Source organism: Phragmites australis, chromosome 4, assembly GCF_958298935.1.
Source record: "Phragmites australis chromosome 4, lpPhrAust1.1, whole genome shotgun sequence".
Taxonomy (NCBI): Eukaryota; Viridiplantae; Streptophyta; class Magnoliopsida; order Poales; family Poaceae; genus Phragmites; species Phragmites australis.
Window position 1 is genome coordinate 48,007,079 of NC_084924.1, and position 22,878 is coordinate 48,029,956.

The 22,878-nt window shown below is 43.0% G+C and overlaps 1 protein-coding gene and 1 long non-coding RNA gene across 4 annotated transcripts; one reads left to right on the plus strand and one right to left on the minus strand.

The window, feature by feature from the left end:
• Positions 1-4,397: 4,397 nt before the first annotated feature.
• On the minus strand, positions 4,398-5,516 carry LOC133914895 (uncharacterized). The gene has a single exon (XM_062357868.1). It carries the CDS (start codon positions 5,514-5,516, stop codon positions 4,398-4,400), a length of 1,119 nt encoding a protein of 372 aa, XP_062213852.1.
• Positions 5,517-11,002: 5,486 nt separating this feature from the next.
• On the plus strand, positions 11,003-14,280 carry LOC133916976 (uncharacterized). 3 transcript variants are annotated; one of them, XR_009909557.1, is made up of 4 exons: positions 11,003-13,610; positions 13,722-13,784; positions 13,911-13,964; positions 14,047-14,280. It is a non-coding gene; the product is annotated as an uncharacterized LOC133916976 (long non-coding RNA). The 3 variants fall into 3 exon arrangements; XR_009909558.1 differs by having other exon boundaries at positions 11,020-11,691; XR_009909556.1 differs by lacking the exon at positions 11,003-13,610 and having other exon boundaries at positions 13,621-13,784.
• Positions 14,281-22,878: the final 8,598 nt, after the last annotated feature.

Genomic DNA, 22,878 nt, shown 5'->3' on the forward strand with positions numbered 1-22,878 from the left:
ACGTCTACTATTAATACATAGTTCGCGGTATAATGTTATAAATATTATAATGTCAAGGATAGAAAATGGATTCTATTGCGTAGAGTGGGAATATTTTCCCCTTTTATCACGTGTTAGTTCGGTCCTCTTTATAAAATGTTGGAGGCGAAGTTCAGAAGTTTGGCCTCATGTCTCTTTAAAATATCTTCTTAGAGGCAACGTTCCTCCTCCGCCTTTCATCAGCCTACCGCTTATGTACCTATTATCACCATTGTCATTCATGTTGCCGCTTCTGACGTGCCACCTGTCTCTGGTGTGCTTCCTCTATTCTAATGTTGTACTATCGTTTGGTTCATAGTTGGCAACGGGGCGAGTCAAATCAGGTCCCCATGTGTTTAACACCCCGCGAGGACAAGCCCAGGGGCAAAGTTTGTCCCGCGGGGGTCGCAGGTCGAGGGCTCGAGCCGAGTTCGGATTGGGGGTGGGAGGGGGCAAGTATTTGCCCTTGGGTGCCTACGGGAGCCTGAACTGCGCCAGTGCCGCTCCCGCGCCACCCGTTGCTGCTCGCGTTGCTACCGTCGTCCGCCTGCACCGCTTTGCCACCCCTGTCTGTCCCCGCCACAGCTCCTGCCACCATCTGCTCCTGCCGCTGATCATGCCAGCCGCCGTTCATGCTTGTCATCGTCCATGCCGCTCCCGCCGCCCTCTACGCCTGTTGTCACCCGCTCCTCTCCCACCATCGCTCGCGCCCGCCACAACGACCGCCGCCTGCGCCCGAGGCTGTGCTCCCGCCCACGGGGTTCCCGCTGGGTTCGGGGTCGGGGCGATTTTTAACTCGTTAAGGGTTTCTAGGGCGGGGCAGGTTTCCTGATTCAAGTTTCGGATCAAATGCATTCTTGTTGCACCCGGTCTCGATCCGCCCTGTTTTCATACTTAGTTTGATTTCAACCTCTCTGATCCATAAGCACTGCGAGTGAGGTCTGGTCAAAAGTGAACCGCTGCGCAGACTCTATTCGCACGAGCCGTATGTCTGCCTCAACAAGTCTACAGAGTAGGAGAAGCCTAGCCCTGCACAACTTGAAACCAAAATCTAATATAAGTACGAGACTTCAGTAACAACAAAAGCACGAAAAGGAAATGTATTGCAAAAATGGAAAACCAACGCTCGTCCAACCTCAATAGCTCTTTGAAACCCATGGTCAGAGTACGGAGAGTTCATTCGTCTTAATAGTGGTTATGTTGGAATGGTGTTTGACATCCACGTGTGAGTCAAACAATTCTAGATGGTCATTAGCTATATCTGCTAGATCTAATACCAACATAACTATCCCTAAATTAGATATGCTAACACTCCTAAAATATCACTAAATCTTATATCTAATGTCTAACATATGTCCAAAACTAGATCTGATAGCTAATCTATGTCACAAACTAGATATGATACCTATACTAACTGGTTTGTAAAAAAAATCAAGATTTGAATTATTACCTCAACCGCAGAAAGAAATCTAGCAAGACTTTGCCACTCTTCCCCTCCCATATACCCTCTCTCCTCTTCTCTCTCGCTCTTTCTTTGGCGCTCGTGAGAATCAAAATAGTTGTTGCAGATGGTGGAAGGTCGCTCACCCTTTATATAGAAAAAGTTATCATCCTTCTAACTAGTTATAGCTTTTCCAATGAATTCGCGTGAGGAAGATACCTTTGTGGTCACTTTGAAAGGGCGATAGTAGGTAATATTTATCATAGATATCATTATAGCCTACTTATCCAATCTAAGATCACTAACACCTTCTGGTGATAGTAATATAGATTTGTAAATTTTTAAAACGGAATCATATAGTTGCAAAATCCAGATTTTAAAAATAAAAAATTCCGGTAGTGCGTACTGCGTACCGTGCTGTGCTGTGCAAGTACTACCGTCTTGTCGGGCCTCGCTTCTTGTGTCTCTCATGGTTTCCCTTCCCTTCGTTGTAGTGCTCGCAACCTCTTCGGCCCATTGTCATATGACCTTGTACTGCAACGGGTAAAGGAGGCCGAATACGTGTTTAGGTTCGCTTTCTTGTACTTGACATTTCGTTCAATGTTCATTATTCAGCCAGGTAACCAGGTTTTTGTTTTGTGAAGGAGGTCAAGCAGGAGTTTCACAAAAAAAATAAAAAAATAAAATTCAAAGTCTCTCAATCTCCAGAAAAGAAAAAACGGTTAAGAATTGATGAACTATACTTCCAACAAATGTTGGTTTTTATGCTTATCTAAAATCCTGAATGGCACCACTGAAAAAGTCCTAAGTAGCACGGATGGGAAAGTAAGATGTCGCAGAAGGACGGGAAGCAGGGAAGAGCTTTGCAATGTCAGTACGTTTGTGAGTGCGGTATGATTGAGAGCACCACCGTGTTTTTGTCCAAATCAAATGGTCATGTCATTGTCATGTGTCAGTCAGTCACATCTCCGGACGAACGCGAAAACGTGCAAAAAGTTTCGATCCGCCCCGTGAGGCCGTGATAGATAGTACTGGGCTCCTAATCACCATGCCGTAAGAGAGAGAGAGAGAGAGAGAGAGAGAGCACGAACAATTCTCCTTTCCTTTTCCCTTTTAGTATGTCGACTTTTCTGCAAAACAATCGATTTGTTAACATGTCCATTTAGTTTCGAGTACTGAGCTAATCATGCAAACAATGCGCGACACTTGCTAACTGACAATGTACTGATACTAACCAGCCACCGATGAGCCATTTGTTTCAGACTTGCAGTACAAATTAAAGCCGATATTAGTCAGAATTCAGATGCTGAATCTGCCCTCGATTGCAACCTTTTAGCTAGATCTATTATAAGTTGCACACACTGATTGTGATTGTGAGCGTACTAATGGCATGCACATTGTACCAGTACGATTGGAAAGGGAATGAAGACCCGTCTTAAAAGTGCAGCTTTTCTTGCTTAACAATCTTGCTCCCGAGCTGCTTTCGCCTTCAGGTACGTAAATCTTTGCCAACATTCAGTTGGACTGGAACTCGAACACGACGCAAGTCCTATCAGGCCATCACCTTACCAAGGTCCTTGTGATCACAAACGATAGGCGATTCTCCCATGCTTGCCGGAACTTCTGAATCTATCTCTGATACGTGGTTGTAAATCAAGTCACTGCATATTCTGCTAACACTCTTGTCCTCAGTGCAGAGACGAATGACGATGGGGCTGTTCAGTTGTTGCCCTGAGTGCTGCTTTATGGTGTTTGATTGCTATTATGAGTAACATCCTGACTCAAGCAACGCATCATGCTCAGACGTCCAAAATCGAGCATCTAAGCTCACGCCTATTTGAATTGTCCACGCCTGAGCTCACTCTCTCCTGCTGTCAGTCTGCTGGCACTTTTTTTTTCAACCAAATAACTGTTTCCACACCATGCCTAAGCAGTACTGTGCCTTAGTAGACACCCTTTTCTCTCAGACTCTGATCCTCTATGAAGTTAGGGGCGCACAATAACTTGCGAGAGCAGACAGGCAAATACTGTACCAATGGTATTGGATATAGAAACCTTGCACCGATTTTACTAATCACAGGATACTGCAGCACTAAATCTTGTTCATCTATTTGATAACCTTAAGTGCATGCTCCAGCCTTTAATCAAGGTCTAAACGATAACAAAGATTCCTTGACCAAATTCCATGTGTTGCCGAACCGACCAAACGACCTACACAATTTAACAAAGATTCATTTCGCGAATAAAAACGCATGTGATTAAAAGAAGAGGGTGCACATGCTCATCTTAACGGCACTCTTCAGTTCAGCGCGAACCCTGCATGGATGCGTATAGCTGGAACTGGAACTGGAAATCAGAATCACCTGTCATCCAGATACAGCTTCCTTTAATTTCACATATAGACCAGCAACTAACTGCCTAAACTTCAGCCGCGTCGATACAGCAACAACAAGAAGAAGAACGTTCACATATACATCAACAACTAAGGTCAGAGTACATTCTAATCTCTATTCGAATATGTCCAACACTGAAAGTAGTTGCTACTCCCAGACTGCAAACAAAGCAGTGAAATTGCGCATTGTTAACTCATTTTCATGTCCTTCATAACCAAGTTTACAGTATATGAATTTCACAAGAGCTTCTTTTGGAAACAGAGCAGCCTGTCGGATACAAAATATGTTTTGTTCTAAACAGAGGCATAGAGTGGCATATTCCATTCATCAAACAAGTTTCGGTAAACTTTTGAATGGACAGTGGCAATTAAGAGCAGGATTTTACTGAAAACTTCGCCTAATTACAATTTCTTTCCATTTCGGAACGCTTGCTACACATCATGTACACAATCTACCAGAACGGAATTGCTAAGCATCCCTCTACTGAAAATTTATGTCCTAAATGCTAATCTTGAAGTCATTTTTCTTCCAAAAAGACCACAGGATCAAAAGCACGGCGTCAGCACGTTGAGCAGCGACACCCTCGCGTTCACGAGCGCGCGGTACACCTGCTCGCAGCCGTTCTCCGCCGCCACCACGCTTTCCTCCAGCCTCCGCAGCCGTTCCATGACTGCCTGCCTCTCCTCCTCCTCCTCGTCGCAGCACTCTTTCAAAGGCACGTCTTTCGCACCGGGTCCGGATTCGCTGGCAGCGACGGCCACCGTCCGCCGTCGCCACCGAAGGAGGTCGGACACCCACCACACCGGCACGGCAGTGACCTTCGCCGGAGAGACTGCCATTGGGAACGCCATTTCGCGCGAGGCCGACGAGGCGGAAGCGAGCCGGGCGAAGATGGCGGCGGATGCGGTCGCCGCCGCGCGCGTGGCGGCCGCGACGGCCTCGGCTAATGCCGCCTCGCCGGAGTCGGACGTTGCTGCGATGGACGACGAACGGTGAGAGAGGTAGCGCAACGTGGAGGCGAGGCGGGAGAGGTTGCGGTCCGAGCGGCGCCTGGCACGGAGCGCGGCGGCGAGGCGGGTGACGTCACGGCGGCGAAGCGCGGCGTGCGCCTCGGCGAGGAGCTGCTTCAGCTCCAGGAGCGCCTCACGGAAGCAACCGTGCGCGTCGGCGAGGAGGAGGAGGTCGTCCAGCAGTCGCTCGGTCCACGGCGCCGCCTTGCCCCGCCGCTGGAGCGGGTCCTGCGCCTGCGGGTGGTGGAGCAGGTCGGTCAATCCCGCCAGGAGCCGGCCCAGGCGTCCCACGCCGTCACCGATCCACGCCGGGGTGGCTTGCGCCGGCTCCTCGGTCCAGCCGATGAGTGCATTGCCGGAGTCGTGCAGGCCCGAGACGACCGGGTGGAAGCGGCCGAGGAGGCTGGCGGAGCGGACGCGGGAGTAGGAGAGCTTCTTGTGGCGCGTGCGGCGGAGTAAGAAGGAAGCCTTGGGGACGGTGAGCGCTGTGAACGGTCGGCGGAATCCCAGTGCCATTTGCTTTGCTTCACGTACGGTGCGGTTCGGCTTGCCCGCCTTTTCTTCCGTCGCCCGGCTTGCTGCGGAAGCTCCCGGTCCCGGCGTCGCTGCTGTTTGAGTTGGTGGTGGTGTGGCAACATGGAAGGGGGCGTTCATATAGGGGTTGCCATGCCGAGGGAGTGTATGGTGCAAGGCGCAGGTGGCTGACCGGCGGAGTGGAGTGGGCACGTTGGATTTTTTACTTGGATGGGTAGATTGCGGGAGAAGGCGGCCCTGAGAATCTAGCAGTGAGATGAGAGGCGGCAAAGCGTGAGTCAGAGCTTCGGCATTGCTCTAGTGTTGATGCGCAGTACATGGTAGGGGCACGCAGCGGCTATATTTTGGAGTTGGGAGGGTGTCATGTATACGCAGCAATGGATCCAGAGCTAAGAATTAGAAGTCTCAATCCAGAGCAATAGATTGCGGGAGAAGGCTGCGAAAGCAACTTGTTCTGATTCTCTTCACGGATCGTCGTGGCACCCTGGTTCTTCTAACGCTGGAGCTGCCCAGAGAATCTAGCAGTGAGATGAGAGGTGGCAAAGCGTGAGTCGGAGCTTCGGCATTGCCCTAGTGTTGTGACGCTGTCTCGTCGGCCCACCTGTCAGTGCCATCGTCCTTACCCCGTCGCTTCAGCCGAGTCTATTTTGAGCTTGCGCGTGCGCCGTCGTCCAAATCCAAATCCCAACCGAAACGCCGTAGAATCCAACCGAATCTGACTCCAGCGCGAGCTATCCGTTCCCCCTATATAGATACGTGTGCACCCCCTCTGTTTCCTATCTGCACCGCAACCCTAGCCGCCGCCACTCAGCGCATTGTCGCTTGCCTGAGCTCGTGCCGCCGCCGCTCTGGTGCCGCGCTCCGCCCTCGCAGACCGGACCGCTAGCACCGCCAGCTCGAGAGGAAGCTCGCCGACCCTTTCCCGCCGCCTTCCGGCCACCGGAGCCACTCCCTGTCGACAACCCGAGCGCCTCTGTCGCCATCACCATCGTCGACCTCCTTCCCACGCTCCGCCGCTGAAGGTATGCACCAAAATGAGTTCGATGTTCTCCCCTCTTCCTCCCCGGCTGCTCGTCATCGCGGATCGTGCCCGGCGACGAGATTTTCGCTGTTTTTCGGCGAAGTTCGAGGCAGCGCCGCCGTGTTCTCGCCGCCGTCGGCAGCCCGTTTTCCCCCTTTGGTCGTCGGTCGTCCGATGTAGCGTGTGCGGTCAGGATTAGAAGTACCCGATACCCCCTCGCGTTTTAAATCGTAGAAGATCCGATCTAGATCGTGCACCTCAGATTTAAATACTTTGCCCAGTTAGCATCAGTGCCCAGTCAGCGCCCACCTCAGCCAGCCACCTTAGCATCCTTGCTGACGTGTCAGGCCACGTCAGCACACCCGAGCCCAATTAGCCTGCTGACGCAATAATTAGGATTTTTAATAAAAAAATAATTCCCTTATTCTCTGTAATTAGGTAATTTTACATTTAGGCCCTCAAACTTTTCTGTTTTCACAAATATACCCCTAGTAGCACTATATTTTTACTTTTAGCCACCTGAACTTGTATATAATTACAAATAGGTCGCTAAATTTTACATATAGGTCCCTGAAACTTTCTGTTTTTACAATTCAGCCCTTGTTCTTTTTCAGGAAAGCCTATGTAGATTAAAACTATCACAACTTTTTCATACAAGCTCCGATTTAGGCGATTCTTGCGCTCCCGCGATCGTAGCAGCGAGTACTATCTGTTAGTAATGTTTTTAGTGTGTTTTTCTACTATTTTGTGTACTGTTCTTAGATGTTTGTGTTTGTATTGTTTGTTTTCGGTGTGCGCGATGGCTATAGGAGACGAGCAGTGTGTGAACTTGTAGGACCAGACGTTCGAGGATTTTGAACAACCAGCGATTGAAGGCAAGTGTTCTTAGCATCTTGCACCTCTTTTAAGACTTTTGTGATAATTGTTTATCCTTCTTGCATGCTTGTCTAAATTGGAATTCCATGGTTAGAGTTTTACTAGATTTTGTTTGATTATTCTTGTTGCCATTAATGAGTCATTGGAAATGAAGGGTAGATATGTTAGTACTATTATGGGTGGGATAAAGGTTAATCTACACTAATGTTTATGCAACAAGAAATTATGTATGGTAATCTTGTAGTAACATGGTATAGGGATCCCAACTGGATGGTTAGTTTGAGGTGGTGCTGCACAGCAGGGTTGTGATTGTTCCTGTGTGGGATCCTAAGAACCGGTTTGTGAAGTTTGTTACTCGGCATAACAGCACAACCACGAGACTTATATGGGTACGTCCTAGCCAAATAATTAGTTGTCCTTCATATTCTGTACGCACCAGTGGACGGTTAAGTGGTACAAGATGGGCCTCTGCAGTGGATGGAATCCTTGTTAATGGTGAAATCTTAGTGTGTGCATATAGATTTAGAGACGCTTTGTAAAGGTCTTGTAGTGATACCCCGGCTCTACACCCCGGAAGTGTAAAGCAAAACGGGAATTATAACTCGTGGGTATAATGTGCAAACTCTGCAGAGTATAAAACTGATTGATCAGCCGTGCTCACGGTTAAGACCGGGCTTGGACTTCTTCATAATTAGTGGGAATGTTGGATGGTTAATTTTGGGTAGTCGAGTGGTGGAACCCTGATGAATTGATAGCCGGATATGAGATATCTGGTGAGTCTGGTAGTTGGATGGAATCCGATGAGTTGTCCCTTTTATTGTTGAAGTCATCACACCTAGTAAATATGTTGCTATATTTTTTGAGTCCTAGTTTAGACTAGCATAGTTGCAGTTAACCCGAGACAAGCCTTTCCTTGTCTTAAGCCTGTATGTTATATTTTTCTCACACTTGCTGAGTACTCTATGTACTCACACTTGCTGAGTATGCCTTCTCTCAAACCCTCATTGTTGCTCAGAAGGCGAAGATTTCGAAGACCTCCCGGATGATAGAGCCGAGTTTTAGGTGAAGAAAGAGGTCGACCTGAAGGCCATATTTTAGGATGGCACTCCCCCGAACAACGGCTGTGGATGGATGAAAGACCTGCTGCCGCTAGAAGTTATCTTAGTGTTTTGTTTAAGACCTCCGGGTACTTCTGTAATGGATATTATCGTTATTTAATAACACAATTATGTTATCACCGATGATATCACTGTATATATGAAAATTTGATCATGACATACATGTGAAATATATCTTGTTTGTTCTCTTGAAAACTAGATGTAACAAGTGTTAACATAGTAATGTGGAGCACGCAGCGGCTACATTTTGGAGTTGGGAGGGTGTCATGTATACGCAGCAATGGACCAAGAGCTAAGAATTAGAAGTCTCAATCTGTTCTTCTCTCATCTTTTCCTCCTCTTCTTTTATTCTTCCTTGTATTATTTTCTTCTACCTCTTCTATATCCAAAGTGTGCCCGTGCAGAGACCTGCCAACAAATCAAGTATTTATCCGGGTTTGTTGGGCCGAGCGCGCGCGAGCTGACGTTCCACCAAGTGTGGCCAAACCAGTACCAGGGTGCCCGCCCTGGCCCTGGTGGCCCCGCGTCAGTGCGCGGGCACACCTCCAGATGGTGGCGCGGACACGTGCAGGCAGTCGGCGGGGCTGGGGCCCCGCGCGCGCCGGCCCACCTCGTGCACAGCTCAGGCCCGGGACATTCATCAATGCCGTCATGGCCGTGCACGTCGGCGTCGCCGCGCAAGCTCCCTCGCCCCATCGTCGCTGGGATCCGGCTGGGCTGGGCGCGCGTTTTAATTGGATCCCGCCCCGGCCATCCGCGGGTGGGGACGCCGGACGCATCGCGGACGCGGACGGGTGCACCGCACTGCGTCGCATCGAGAAGGGCTGGGGGCCTCCCGGGCTCGTGCGACCGGGACATTTGACGCCGGTTGGCATGCAAGAAGCGAGCGATCCGTCGCCATATCTCGCGCGTTTAATGCCGAACGATCGAAACAAATCATTGCGACTTGCCACCTTGCGAGCCTGCGACTCCATACCTTGGATGAATTGAGGTGGGGTTTTAGCTTATCGAGTCTGGATCATTGGTCAGTGTGGTGCCCATCTCTGAACCGGTCGTACTGTTCCTTCTGCTGTTATTTGGTTGGAACGGACGCAGATCATCATCAAATCTACCTGGCTCCGGTCGCTACCTAGCTTGCTGACCATATATCAGTTGTTCTCTGCTTTGACATTGCAATTCTTGTTGCTCTGTCTAGATCTTTAACTTTTGGATGCTAATCGCTTTCCATTTTCACGTTCAGTTTGCTGGCAGCGACTGCTTCATGGCCCTCTGCATACGAAAAACCTCTCAAAATTGCACGAGAGCGCAGACAAGAAGACTCTTACCAGCGCAGCAGCTCATCGATATATAGGATGCCCACATGTCATTTGCAGACTACGGCAAATATAACTGTAAGTCTTCAACGGCCACCTGGTAACCTGTATGGATCAAGCATAGTATAAGAACGGCTACATTTTACTAGGCATGTCCTGAACTTCCAATATCTGTTTAGGGGTTCCTATAAGATACTCCGGATAGGTAGCTAGATCTAGAGCTAGGACTTGGGCCGGGTGGCCCGACCCGGTCTCTTTGGGTCTCAGGCTATTCGGACCGTGCTAGGACGGCTCGAGGTGTTGTTCGTGTCGGGTCGGGCTAGCCCGAGTCACCTCTAGCTAGGTCTAAGCCCGGCCCAAAGGCACGACAGGTCTTATCGGGCCAGGTTGGCTCGGGTCCGGTACCGTTTTGAACACATAAGATTTTTTGGTCGCTGTTGAGCTCATGTCTATTTGCCAGCTGTTGGATGGTATAACCACTGGACTCGAGGATAGTGGAGTGGAGTATTATATCTTTGACTAATATAAATGCTGCTGTACCTGTAAACCATTACGAATTTATCAACTGATTCTTTCAATGTCATTATTTTGATAAGGGTTAGACCATATCCACACACATGTGGGTTTGAACATTGAGGTGACAGGGGTTGGACCACCATATTTGCACACATATGATCACCATATCTGCACACATATGATCACCATTGTGCATCGGACTATTTTCGTATCAGACCAGCTCAAGCACATCCCATATTTCATGCTGGATCGGGCCGCCGGTCGTGCCTCATATCAAGACCCGACCCGACCTGTTAATCGTGCCAGACCAGCCCAATCCATCTATACTCGTACCAGATCGTGTTTGAACCGGACCTTATCATACTATACTTGGACAGGTAAAAAATACGGTCCAAAGTCCCAACTCTAGCCAGATCGATCCACGTCGATGCGTGCGAGTAAAGAAATCTGAGCCCCGTGGACCTACCAGGGACAATCAAGAGCATAAAGCATTGCAGCACAATCAGATCAGATGCAGTGCGCGGCGATAGTTTAATGGAGGACGACTGTACTCAGATTAAATATTGTATCTGCAAATCTGACGCTGTTCCGATTGGGCCCGGCTCCGTCGACGTACAAACAAAGCAGAGGAAGGACTCTGCAAGCACCATCCGTCCTTGTCACTAGAAAGGCGACAGGGTTGTATCATCGGTGACACGCACTGCGGTCAAGATGAGAGGGCTCAACGACTTGTTAACGACATCTAATCTATAACATATATTACCAGGCCAAGAATCCTTGGCTTCTCAGCGATCGATTTCCTGTTCTTAACTGTTCATCGTTGTACGTTACGTAGAAAACCGTCGGATGGAAACAACTGCGTGGATCGCCAGCACGTGTTCCCGCATCGACGCCGCACCGACGTTGCCAGGCAAATATTTTCCTCACCGATGATTCCAAAGCAGGATAGATAATAATAATAAAAAAAAAAAGGCAGAAGAGCCTGAGCTTCCACACTCTTCTTCTCCATCCCCTCACCCCACCGGACCAACTCTGATCTGCGAGTTTTCCCCGTGTAGACGGCATCAAGCCGCACAACTGGACGCCGGGGAGAAGCCATTCATCGATCCGGAAGCCGAGCAGCTGCACGCCAGCGGAAGCAACGCGAGCAGAAGAACTTCGGGGAGCTCCGGAGTTGACGCCGGTGTTCGTCGACCCGGAGGGAGCTCCTGTACGCCGGCGCCGAGCAGCTGCACGCCGGCGCCGAGAGCAGCTGCACGCCTGCGCCAAGCAACAGCACCCCGACGGAACTCCTTCGTCGACTTGGCCTGGAAGCTACTGCTGCGTAGGCGCTATCAAGCGAAGCAGCTGGAAGAAGTATAAAGAGCTCTGGAGACTTTTCCTGCGTAGCCTCCATAAAGTACAGCCTCCATAGCTAGCTGCAAAGAAAAAAGCCTGAAGAAGCATAAAAGGTCAGCTTCCATTTTCCTCACGCCAACTTCATCTGTGCATTTTTAGTACTAGAGGTGTTCTGCAAAATAAAATCTCTGCCGGATGGTTTGCACTGAATCAATGTCCTCAATCTATCAAGACATCTATTACCATGATTTTGAAGACCGTAGCATCTAAATTCTGTTTAAAACTAGGAACAGCTTTGACAGTATAATGATCACAATTGGCTCTCTGAGAAAATACTTTGATTGAAAATAGCCTGATGGTTTGCCCTGAATTAATGTTTTTAATCTATCAAGACATTGCCATTATTCTAGGAACAGTTTTAACAGTATAATGATCACGATTAGCTCTCTGATAAAATACCTTTTATTGAAAATAGCCTGATAGTTTGCCTTGAATCAAACATATTTTTTGTTGCAAGTTATTCATCAGTGTTGTGATGCATATCTCATGAATTCAAGATTTGAACCATGCTGCAATTAAGCCCGTATAATAGTTTTTAGCTTTTGAGTTTTAGAAGCCCTACTTACACATTTGCTTGCATATAATGTGATCTCTAATTAGATTTGGGTTTATTTTTTTATTGTTGGATTGAACTATTTATACACATATACAAGATGACAGTTGCTTAATTATTAATATCGTTGTGGAAATCATATTTCTCTGGTGAAAAGTGCCATCAGTTTTATTTTAGTAAAAGAACACACTGAGGATTCACATAAGGGCGCTTAATAGTCGACAATTTGGCTTGATGACATTTGAAAGTATTAATTGTAGAGTCACATGTGATATTGCAATAGAACATACCTGATTCTTATTACATTTATATGATATTGTTCAAAACTTATATAAAATACATAGCATTGTTCTAAATAAATATATATCCCATTTATATCTTCGTTTGTTGCATCTATTAGATAATTGCAAATTACTTTTAGTTGTAAATTACTTAGAATCCACAGTGCAATGGTAGAATTGTTCTTCTGAATACAATGGACAGAATTACCTCTCTGAGTGAATATCTTTCATTGATAACATTATTTAATATGTGTCTAAAATAGTATGATAGATAAATTTACATTTCCCCTTCTGAGTCAAAATAAGGGGAACAAATAAAGAAAAAAAATGTATTGCTAGGCTTTAAGCTTGACAGTGCCACTGATTAGTTCATCTCAATATATACACCTTGATTAACCAAAAGATTATCCATATATATTGCTAAATATTAAGGTAAACAGTGCTAATGGGTCATCTATTATAAATTATCTGTGTTTGTTACATCTATTAGCTAATTGCAAATTAGTTTATTTTTCCTTTAGTCCTCTTCTATGTTTCATTCGCTGCTATATGAAATGCAAATCTATGTTTTTGTTGCATCCATTAGTTAGTTACAAATGTATTTGCATCTATTAGTTACTTGGAAATTAATTTATTTTTCCATTTGTCATTTTCCATGTTTTATTTTCTACTATATAAAATGCAAAATTGTCTTTCTTGCATCAATTACTTAGGTGCAAACATACCATAAGTAAATACATATATTTTAAGCATTATATTACACTTTTTCTCCCTGTTTTCATATGTTTTCCTTGCTGTTATATAAAATAGAAATCTCTGTTTATTACATCTATTAGTTGCAAAAAAAAAAATGTCATATGTTGATCGAACTCGAAGAGCACGACGTCGCCGGAATTGTTCTTTGTCACCAAATTCAGACATACCATTCATTTATCCTTTAGGTACGACAATGGCACTTTATCTTCTCTGAAAAAATTCCTATTCCAAAAAGAGGAGGGAAAAAAAAGTAGATGCCATCTTAACTTCGTTTAAAGTAGATACCGTGCTAACTTCATTTAACATTATTTATATATTATATTAATCAACAACCAAATTAACATTACAACGATAAATACATGGCCACCTATACCAGAACAAGGTAGACCTTTTTCATCTGTTTTTTTTTTAAAAAAAACTTCATGATGCACAGACAGTCTTCACTAATAATAATTAATATATCTTGCTATTTGTTCGTACAATACGTATACAGGTTCAACCAGTAACCAAGGTAATATTGCTACAACAAATACAACGACATCTACACCAGAAGAAGGTAAATCATGTTACATTGGGCCCTCCTTTCATTAATAGTGATTAATATAATATAAATATATCTTTAGGAAAAAAAAGTTCCTCACTGTAAAAAAAAAGATTGACCATATGTTTCTTTTTTTTTTAGGAAACACACCATGGATGTATATAGAACATCAAAAAAGACATCAGGATGCAGGAAGTTAGATCTATATCTCATCAAATTTTTATTTAAACATTTATAAAAAAAATAATGATTAAAGAATATTTTCTGTTTGGTGTAGGAGATCATTTTTGTCCTATAGTATCTCCATACGTTGCTACTGAAAATCGTGCTAAAAGAAGACGTGTTAACCGATACAAAGCTTTGTCGCAGCAAGGTCATTCCTATCCCGCTTACATAAAAAATACCACCGTAGACTGCATATATTGTATAGATCAAAATACTATACGTATTTGCACCAGGAACAATTTTCTCCAAATAAGCAGATCTTGCATTTCTGTACAAATCCTCATTGTCCAGGATCTTGCTCTGGTGTGAAACAGTATATCGAGAACAAAAACTTAAGCTTTAGAATGTATATATTATATTCTTTACATAGATCTCGAGCTGGCGCAGCGTAGCGCGCCGATCCGCCTAGTATGACTAAAGCTTAAGTGATGACACGCACTAGGCTTGTGCATGACACGAATTAAGTGATGTTATGTCTGTGCGTGTAAAATACGAATTCCTAATCTGACTAAAGAATCAAACATGCATATAGGTGCAATTCAGTTGCTGCAGCGGCAGCATATAAAAGTTTCCAATCTGAACCTAGTAGTTTGGAGCAGGTCCGGTCCTGATATTTTGGTAGTTCAGGACGAAATTAAAAATGAGATCCTATCATTAAATATAAATCGTTCAGATCTAATTTTTTCAGTTTATTTTTAGACCGATATACACAATATACATATATATATATATATATTGAGTCTTTAAGGATGTGTTTGGTTCACGGTACCAGGGGTGGATGGGATCGCCCCGTCCAACTTTTTTGCTTGCCGAGCATTTGGTTTCATGGATCAGGTGGACATGGTTATCCGAATATTCGTTGATATCCTGGATGAGCCGATCCGGAAAAAAAACCCGGATGATTTCGTCCGGTTCCTGCTCGCTAGCAAGAGAGGCATGTACGTGTGTTCACATTTTTAATTTAACTTTGGATTTTATTTAGAAGTATAAAAGTGGTCAAAATTTTTAAATATTTTTATGCGCAAACTAGAGCTCACTAGCAATCCGTTTTAATTGGTTTGATCCAAAAAGCATAAGTCAATATTTAATTAAAATTCTTCAAAAAACCTACTTTTATAACTTCTAACAATTTTTAATACCTCAAATAAATTCCCAAAAATCTGGAAAAATTCAATAATATTCTTCTTATGTGATGTATTAATTTATAAAAATATTTCCAACCCTAGGTTATTTGGTAAAAAAGTAAGTTTCATTGTAATGCTTCATTTATATGTATTTTTATGATTTCATATGATATTTTCTTTTTAATTTAATTTAAATTAAACAAATTCAAATATGCACAAATTCATTCAAATGATTATGGAATTCATATAAATATAAATAGATCATCATATCCACTCTAATCCCACTAACAAAATAGAAAACTGGCTCATCCTATCCACTCTAATCCCACCAACCAAACAGAAAACTGGCTCATCCTATCCACTCTAATCCCACCAACCAAACAGAAAACTGGTTCATCCCATCCATCTAACCAAACAGAAAACTGGTTCATCCCGTCCTAAAAAACAGGGATGATCCTATCCCATCCAACCTTGCCCTCCAACCAAATGTTACCTAAATTTTGAGGGCCCAGAGTGGTCGCACCACTCGACCCCCTCCGGACCGGCGCTGGTTTGGAGGCGTGGACCATTTAACAACTCAAAACAGTCAACATGGAATCCAATCGTATCCATCTCTCGTTTGTAGTGACGCCGAATTGACTTGCTCAGGCTTCGTGCATGTCTGTGGTCTCAGAATTGGCCCTAATCAGATTCACACATGGAAAGACGTTAAAATGAAGGTTCTTGCATGAAAAGAGCACATTATTGGAGATGCAGCTCATATCCGAATCCCAGGTAGTCTAGCGAAGCCTTCATCTAAAAAAAGTAGTTTAACGAAGCAGTTACAGGAAGAGCGTCTGGGAGGACTATACTATACGTGCCAATTCTTTTGTCTCGAATGCCACCGCATGTTCACCAGCTCGTAGAAAATCTAACGACGATTAGTGCAAGCATGTGCGCCTGCTAATAAGCCTCATTATACTATCCATTGTACAATAGGGAACCACTTTTAAAAAAGGTTATCTGCAAAAGGACGAATGAGCATGGAGTTTGAAGTGGAGGGCTAACATATTGTTTCTCCAGGCAGATACTGCATATAGATTATTGCAAGTTTGCAACGCATATTTCGGTATACACATGTTTATTTAGGCTTCTATTTTTTTGCTTCTAGTTGAAAAACTGTTTTAGTCTTTTCTAAAAAGCTGTTTTTTATTTTAGATGTTGACTTTTGTAATAAAACTTTAATTTCTCAGCATACCAAAAGTCAAAAACACTACTCTAAACTAGCTTCTCAGCTTCTAATTTATTTTTTTAAGCAGATTTTTAGCTTCTACAGATAACACTTTTCAACAACTATATTTCTTTGGGCTTCTGGCAGAAATCCAAACAAACAGATAATTAATATACTAAACAAGTACTTATGGTTGGCTCATCATAGACCACAATCACCCAAACCAAATGGATGCTTCAGGTTGGGGAGAATTCGATCTGTAATCTTTTAAATGGAAGATTAGTATCATTCTGGCCTTCTGGGACCTAGTTTGGATGAATCAGACCTGTATTAGTCATATCAAATTATTGCAGAACTCCTGCCCGCCCACTTAAAGGCACATTATTGAGTTGTCAAGATTTTTTACGGCCCTGGAGAGAAAAAGGCCGCCTCGCTTATCCTCCCAGGCCTGGTCGAAGGATTTCCCCACCGCAGCCCACATTCTACCTATAACACCGTGCTAGCACGGCCCATTTACAATCTTTGGGCAGACTCCTCGGGAAGAATTTTTTTATTTATGTATTTTTAATTTCAAAAATTGCAAAAGTATACAGTCATTTTGAAAATTTACAAATGTAGATGATAAGTTTAAAATCATAAAAATACCATGTTCCAATGCTCTCAACCTTCAAAATACTATGAAATAGTCATAAATTTTTTTAAAAGAAAGTTGTGATGTAGAGGATGCTATCATCTAGTGATGCACAAATTTTTAACTCAAATAATTACTTGTATAATGAGATGCACAAGAAATTTGCCTTTTTGGTTTTTCATTGTACAAAGTCATTGTTTGAGTTGAATTTTTGTGAAGTGCTAGATGATAATATCCTCTACACTATAATTTTTTTTTTCAGATTTTTCCATGACCATTTCAATAGTGTTTTAAAGGTTGAGAGCATTGTTACACGACATTTTATGATTTTTAAACTTATTGTCCAATGGATGGTCAAGAAGTTGAAAGAACAATGATATAGACTACAGGAAGGTGAATATGCGTTTTTGCAAAAGTTTGCCCATTTTGATATTTAGCCTAAACTTGTAGCAGAAATAAACTAATGAATTTTTCACAAATGAAAAACCTAAATATGTAGGCTCAACTAGTACACAATCACCATAAACAAATATGAATGATACAATCCTATGGTGATAAAGATTATTCAAATCTAGCAAGATATGTAAGAAACCTGAATCGTAAGTTTCGATACTATTCATCAGATGTTCTGATTTTACTGTTCACCCTTCAGTGCAAAATGACAAATTTGAATATCATGAAATTAAATTAATGTACATACAAATAAGCATACATGCAATTAAACTAATGTAATGCATAAGAGTAAGGAAATACGAAGACAAATGATTTGTTATCGAAGTTTGGATATCCACTAATATCCTACATCTCCACTGAGAAAGCTCGATCACACTTGAGACATGTCTCTTTCAATCTTTTTCCTCACGAGGTTGCCAAACTGCACTCATCGTCTCTACTATAGCCAACTCTTCCTCTACCCCGGAGATGGTGAGTTCTGCAACAACTTTTGAATCTCTTCACAATCTTTACTTAAGGAGATCGCCATCAATCCACCACCAAGCTATTTAGGAGACATTGATCTCCAATAGTAACAAACTTCCAAACTCGAATACGATCAATGCTAAGTGCTCAAACACACACAACTAATGCGACAAGTGCGAGCAACCCAAGCTTCACACACACCTTAATCTAACCTCACTAAGCCACAAAAGTTTGATTCTCACAAATTCTTGACAGAGAAAGGAGGGGAGCACTCAAAGGTGAAACACCAAGTTCTAACATCTTTTCTTAGCACCACAAAGCCAGCGAAAAAGCCCCCAACACATTAGGGGGACAAGGCATACAAATAACCCATTTTAAAAAACTAGTCGTTGGACTCAAATTACACAGATCGGAACTTTCGATCCCATAAATCTCGACGGTCGAATCCGGGCAAAACTCACTCGTGGACTTGAGAAAAACCCACACATCGAAACTTCCAATACTATGATCAAAACTTTCAATTAAATCAAAATCAGGAACCCGAGAACTCCAAGTTTTTGAAAATCAGAGGTTCCGACACATCGAAAATTTTGATCTACCCATCAGAACTTCCGACACATCGGAAATAGAATTGGAACTTCCGATTTCACATCGGAACTTCCAAAATCAGCACAGCTGACACTCTGAAAAACGATGATAACTTTTGATTTCGATATCCAATTTAGGTGACCTCAATCTCTATAGAAAGCATATTCAGAGAGCTACACGTCCCAACTGAAGTCATGATCTTAATCACATTGGATCAAAACTAGAAACACTCTGAAAGCCAATTCGAACATTTTCACCTATTATACAAAGCTTGATCCCCAAGATTAAGTTAGGTATCACATGTAACATGGCAAGCACCAGTAAGACATGGCAACAACTGCTTTTCACTACTAAGGTCGATAACAACAAAGAGTTAAATCTAAAACACATTTTAGATACTCGGACTCGTAAAATGAACTATCAATACAAACTCATCCTGCAGTAAGCATATGATTTGATCACTCGACACAACAATCGAGCAACGCTTTCGACATCCCCTCTTAATATTACAGCTATCAATCATCCTAGTCTCCCACCAAACTCCTTGAGACCGACAAAATTAGAAAATCTATTTGTTATAACCCAAAAATCTTAATTCGGCCATGGAGCATGCATAAGCATTATAGTGTTTTAAAATCATGTTTTAAGTATTTAAAACATTTCGGAAACATATGTTTTTGGCATATACGCGTTTCCACCACGTATGTTGGGCCTCCCTAATCATCTCCAAAACCATAATCATACCTAAAACCCCAAAAGCCTCCAAACCTTTTAGAAAGAAGCCTGGAAAAAAACCCCTAGTGATCCAACCGAGTTGCCACCGGTCTGACCACCAGTGGCGTGCAGAACTCCTAGATTCTCTACTCCTGGGCAGTCTGCTCGCGGTATGACCACTAATACATAGAACCACCACTTAAGTCCTCGACCAGCACATATCCGTCCACCCATCGTATCATTTCTCCCCACCGAGTGAAAGAGACAGAGAAAAGAGAGAGAGAAAAGAGAGAGAAGAGAGAAGGAGGAAGAGAAAAGGAAGTCCCCACCCGAGCTCAATAGAGGCCGAACACCGAAGGAGGAGATTGCCCACGAGTCCCCCACGTTGTCCTCGAGCTCATCCCCAAGCAACCCCTTCGCCGGAGCAAGCCCGAAGTGCTTCTTCTGCCTCTAGATCGGTCGGAGCACCCCGGAGCGGATCCACACATCGGTGCTTCCCCAAAGCCAACCAACCCACAAGCAAGCTTTCTCACACCAAGGTGAAGCTCCCCCAACCCCTTTTCCCCTTGTTTCCCCTGAGTTCTTCCACTCTCCATAGCCATAGAACCGAACTCCCTAGCCATAGATGTCGATCCATAGGGCTCTAGTTTTTGGATCCATAAATGTCACTCAAACCACCTAAAATAGGTTCTCCTCATCGCATAGAGCATTTTGGTGCCAGCCTTGGCCAAAGGCATCGTCAGAATCGTCGTCGGTGAGCTCAGCAAGTGCTTCCTACCGAGCACAACGGTCTGACCACCAAAGCATGAATCTCTCTGCATGCTGGCAGTCTCACCGTGTTTCCCCACGGTCTGACCGCCCATGTTAGCGGTCTCACCGGGGTCAACTCAGATAGAACCATTTCAATGCAGTTCACTATTTGGTGAAACTTGTAAAATTCATAATAAATTCTCTGTAGCTACAAAAATTATAAAACCAATTTTTTTGCTTTTATAATAACCTACTATACCTATTAAAATTGTCCCCATACATAAAATAATTAATTAAAATTCTGAGATAAATTAATTAGGTTAAGGTTTCGTTAATTCACCATTAATTCTTTACTAGTCCAAAATTGGTGAAACCAATTTTGCTAATTTTCTTATGACTTGTTCTAACTAGAAAAAAAATATTTTCATGCATTATAAAGAATATTTTGTAGCATTTAATCATGCTTATTGCGATGCATTATTTTCTTTAGTGATCGTCGAACCGGAGAGTAGCGGGTTATTATGAGGAGGTTTGTCGTTGATCCTGAATTGAAGAAAAGCAACAAGGCAAGCATCTAAACATACTGAACCTATTATTTTAGATCATATGTCGTCTCAATTGATAAATTATGCTTTATGTATATTTGTATGTTAGTGAGTCGATGTCGGGTTTTATGGGTAGAGCCTATTTTAAGGCATTATTTCCCCCGCCTTGAATTATTGATTATCTGTATTCTTATAATCCTGGTTTAATATGACGTTGTCTAACTTAAAAGTTGCTCATGATGCTTAGTAATGCACAGATCACCAATAGAAATCGAGCGGTGAAATGTTTCATCGTTTGCGAGTATAGGTGTTAATTACTTTTATAATGATCATAATATTGGGTTAATGATGTTGGTTGGATGAGTTATGAGAACGAGGCGAGATATGGGCAGTGCTAGGGGTATCATCTGCTCTAGAGGAGTTCCTCAGGGTAGTTAGGGAGAGCAACCCAGATGCCGTAGACCGCTTGCATCTTTTAAGCACCGTCCGTCAGTGCAGTTGACTTTAGCACTTTTACGTACTTGCCACATACCCGGATATGGGACGGGTGAGCCGAATACCTTTGTAGCTGTGGCTTTTTGGCGTGCGAGTCGATAGTGTCGGGAATGAGAGACTGATTGAGGTATCCAGTTTGCTTCGATAGTAGTTCTAGATGATCTCCGCACCTATCGGCGCATGATTAAACGGTTGAAACTTATTGGGAAAGGTTGACACGAGTACTCCCTTGTGTGGACTTTAGCGGGTCATGCAAGCCGAATAGTCCTATAGCCGTGTGGATCTAGGAGTACCCCTGCAGGGTGTAATATCAATTCGAATTGTCACGCTCTTGGTTATTGAGCACGCTTCTGTCCATTTGCATCAGTTGTAGAGTCAAGAATGTGGGATGTTTGGGGTGAATGGTATGTTGGGAATATATGTTGGTTATGGTGAGATACGATGCTTCCATTTACGTTATGTTTATTTTGGTTCCAGATACGTTTATGTTTCAAGTGGATGTCTACATGATAGTTTTGGTTTAGGTATTCTAGCGTAGATGCTCGCATGTTTATGTCAAAATTTACTTTCACTTATGAAGTTACTTAACCATGTGGCCGCTTTCTTGCTAACATTCAAGTGCATAATCCTTGAAGTCGGCCTATGTATACGTGCCCAATATGGATTAAATTTTGTGAGTACCTTCGTACTCACGCTACTTATTTTCTTTTTAAGTGGCTATTAGGTGCCGACTGCTCTAGTCCCCAGATGGTTGCCTTGTGGGTAGATGGCACCACCGGTTTTGTTTCTTAGGTTATTATTTTATTTTTCACTATGATGTTTGTAAGTCAACGCTAGTTGAAATATTGTCACTTGTTTTATGTCTCAACTTGAAAGCTTGTAATCTTGTAAATTCTTTGTTGTTGTGATATTCATGTAGTTGAAGATATGTGTGGGTAATAACTTTTTCTGAGAGTTACCAATACACACATACTGGGACTGTCGGCATTGAATTCGCTTTAATCATCGGTGGTTTGATCTTTGTTATTAGATGTGGATTAGCACGCAATGCGTCGAAGGACATGCGTGGGCTAGCTCTCATCTTGTCAAATGATCACCTTGGTGATTAATTCAAATTTAATTTGGATGGATCCTGACACTATTTTATTTATACATTTGCCTTGAGCAATCCCATCGAACTTGACGAACACATTATCTAAGCCTCGATGCTTCTCATAACTCTTTAAGGCTCATCATCAACTCCTCTTCTCTCTTGATCTTCTCTTGACCTTTCGAAAACTTGATGAAGTTCACTTGATTCCTTCTCATGTACCAAACGTGAAAGACTTCTCTTTTTACATCATCTTCATCCGATTCACCACCAAGATATTAACCACAAGCATCAAGCATACAAGTTATCCACTAAGTTTGTCTTAATCTTGCTCTATCAACTTAGTATATTGATATCTCAATTCAACTCATACCTTCTTATGAAACTTAATCATAACTCACTCTCAAGCACAAAATACATGAATTAATCCATAAAACTAAATTGATAACTTTATATTTTAAGTCACTTAATCTCCACAAGTAATTTGACCTTCATTCTTTATTGTCAATCTTCGTATAGAAACTAATCTCACTCACACTCAAGCACATAACATATGGTTTAGTCCATAAAACTCAATTGACAATCATATACCTTTAATCACAAATGACTTAACTTTCACACTTATCGTTAATCTTCTTGAACTTCTCCTTTATCTCGTGAGCATCACTTAGCTCATTCATCTTGATACATCTATCTTGGTCACATAATATTTCAAAATAAACCAATGCTCAATCTTACATGTATCAAATATGTAACAACCTACTAACAAATCTCAATATAACTGTTAGTCCATAGATATTATCATTGATTATTAAAATC

Bases quoted from the DNA above. Each gene is read 5' to 3' on its own strand.
- LOC133914895 (XM_062357868.1), bottom strand. From the start codon at position 5,516: ATGAACGCCCCCTTCCATGTTGCCACACCACCACCAACTCAAACAGCA.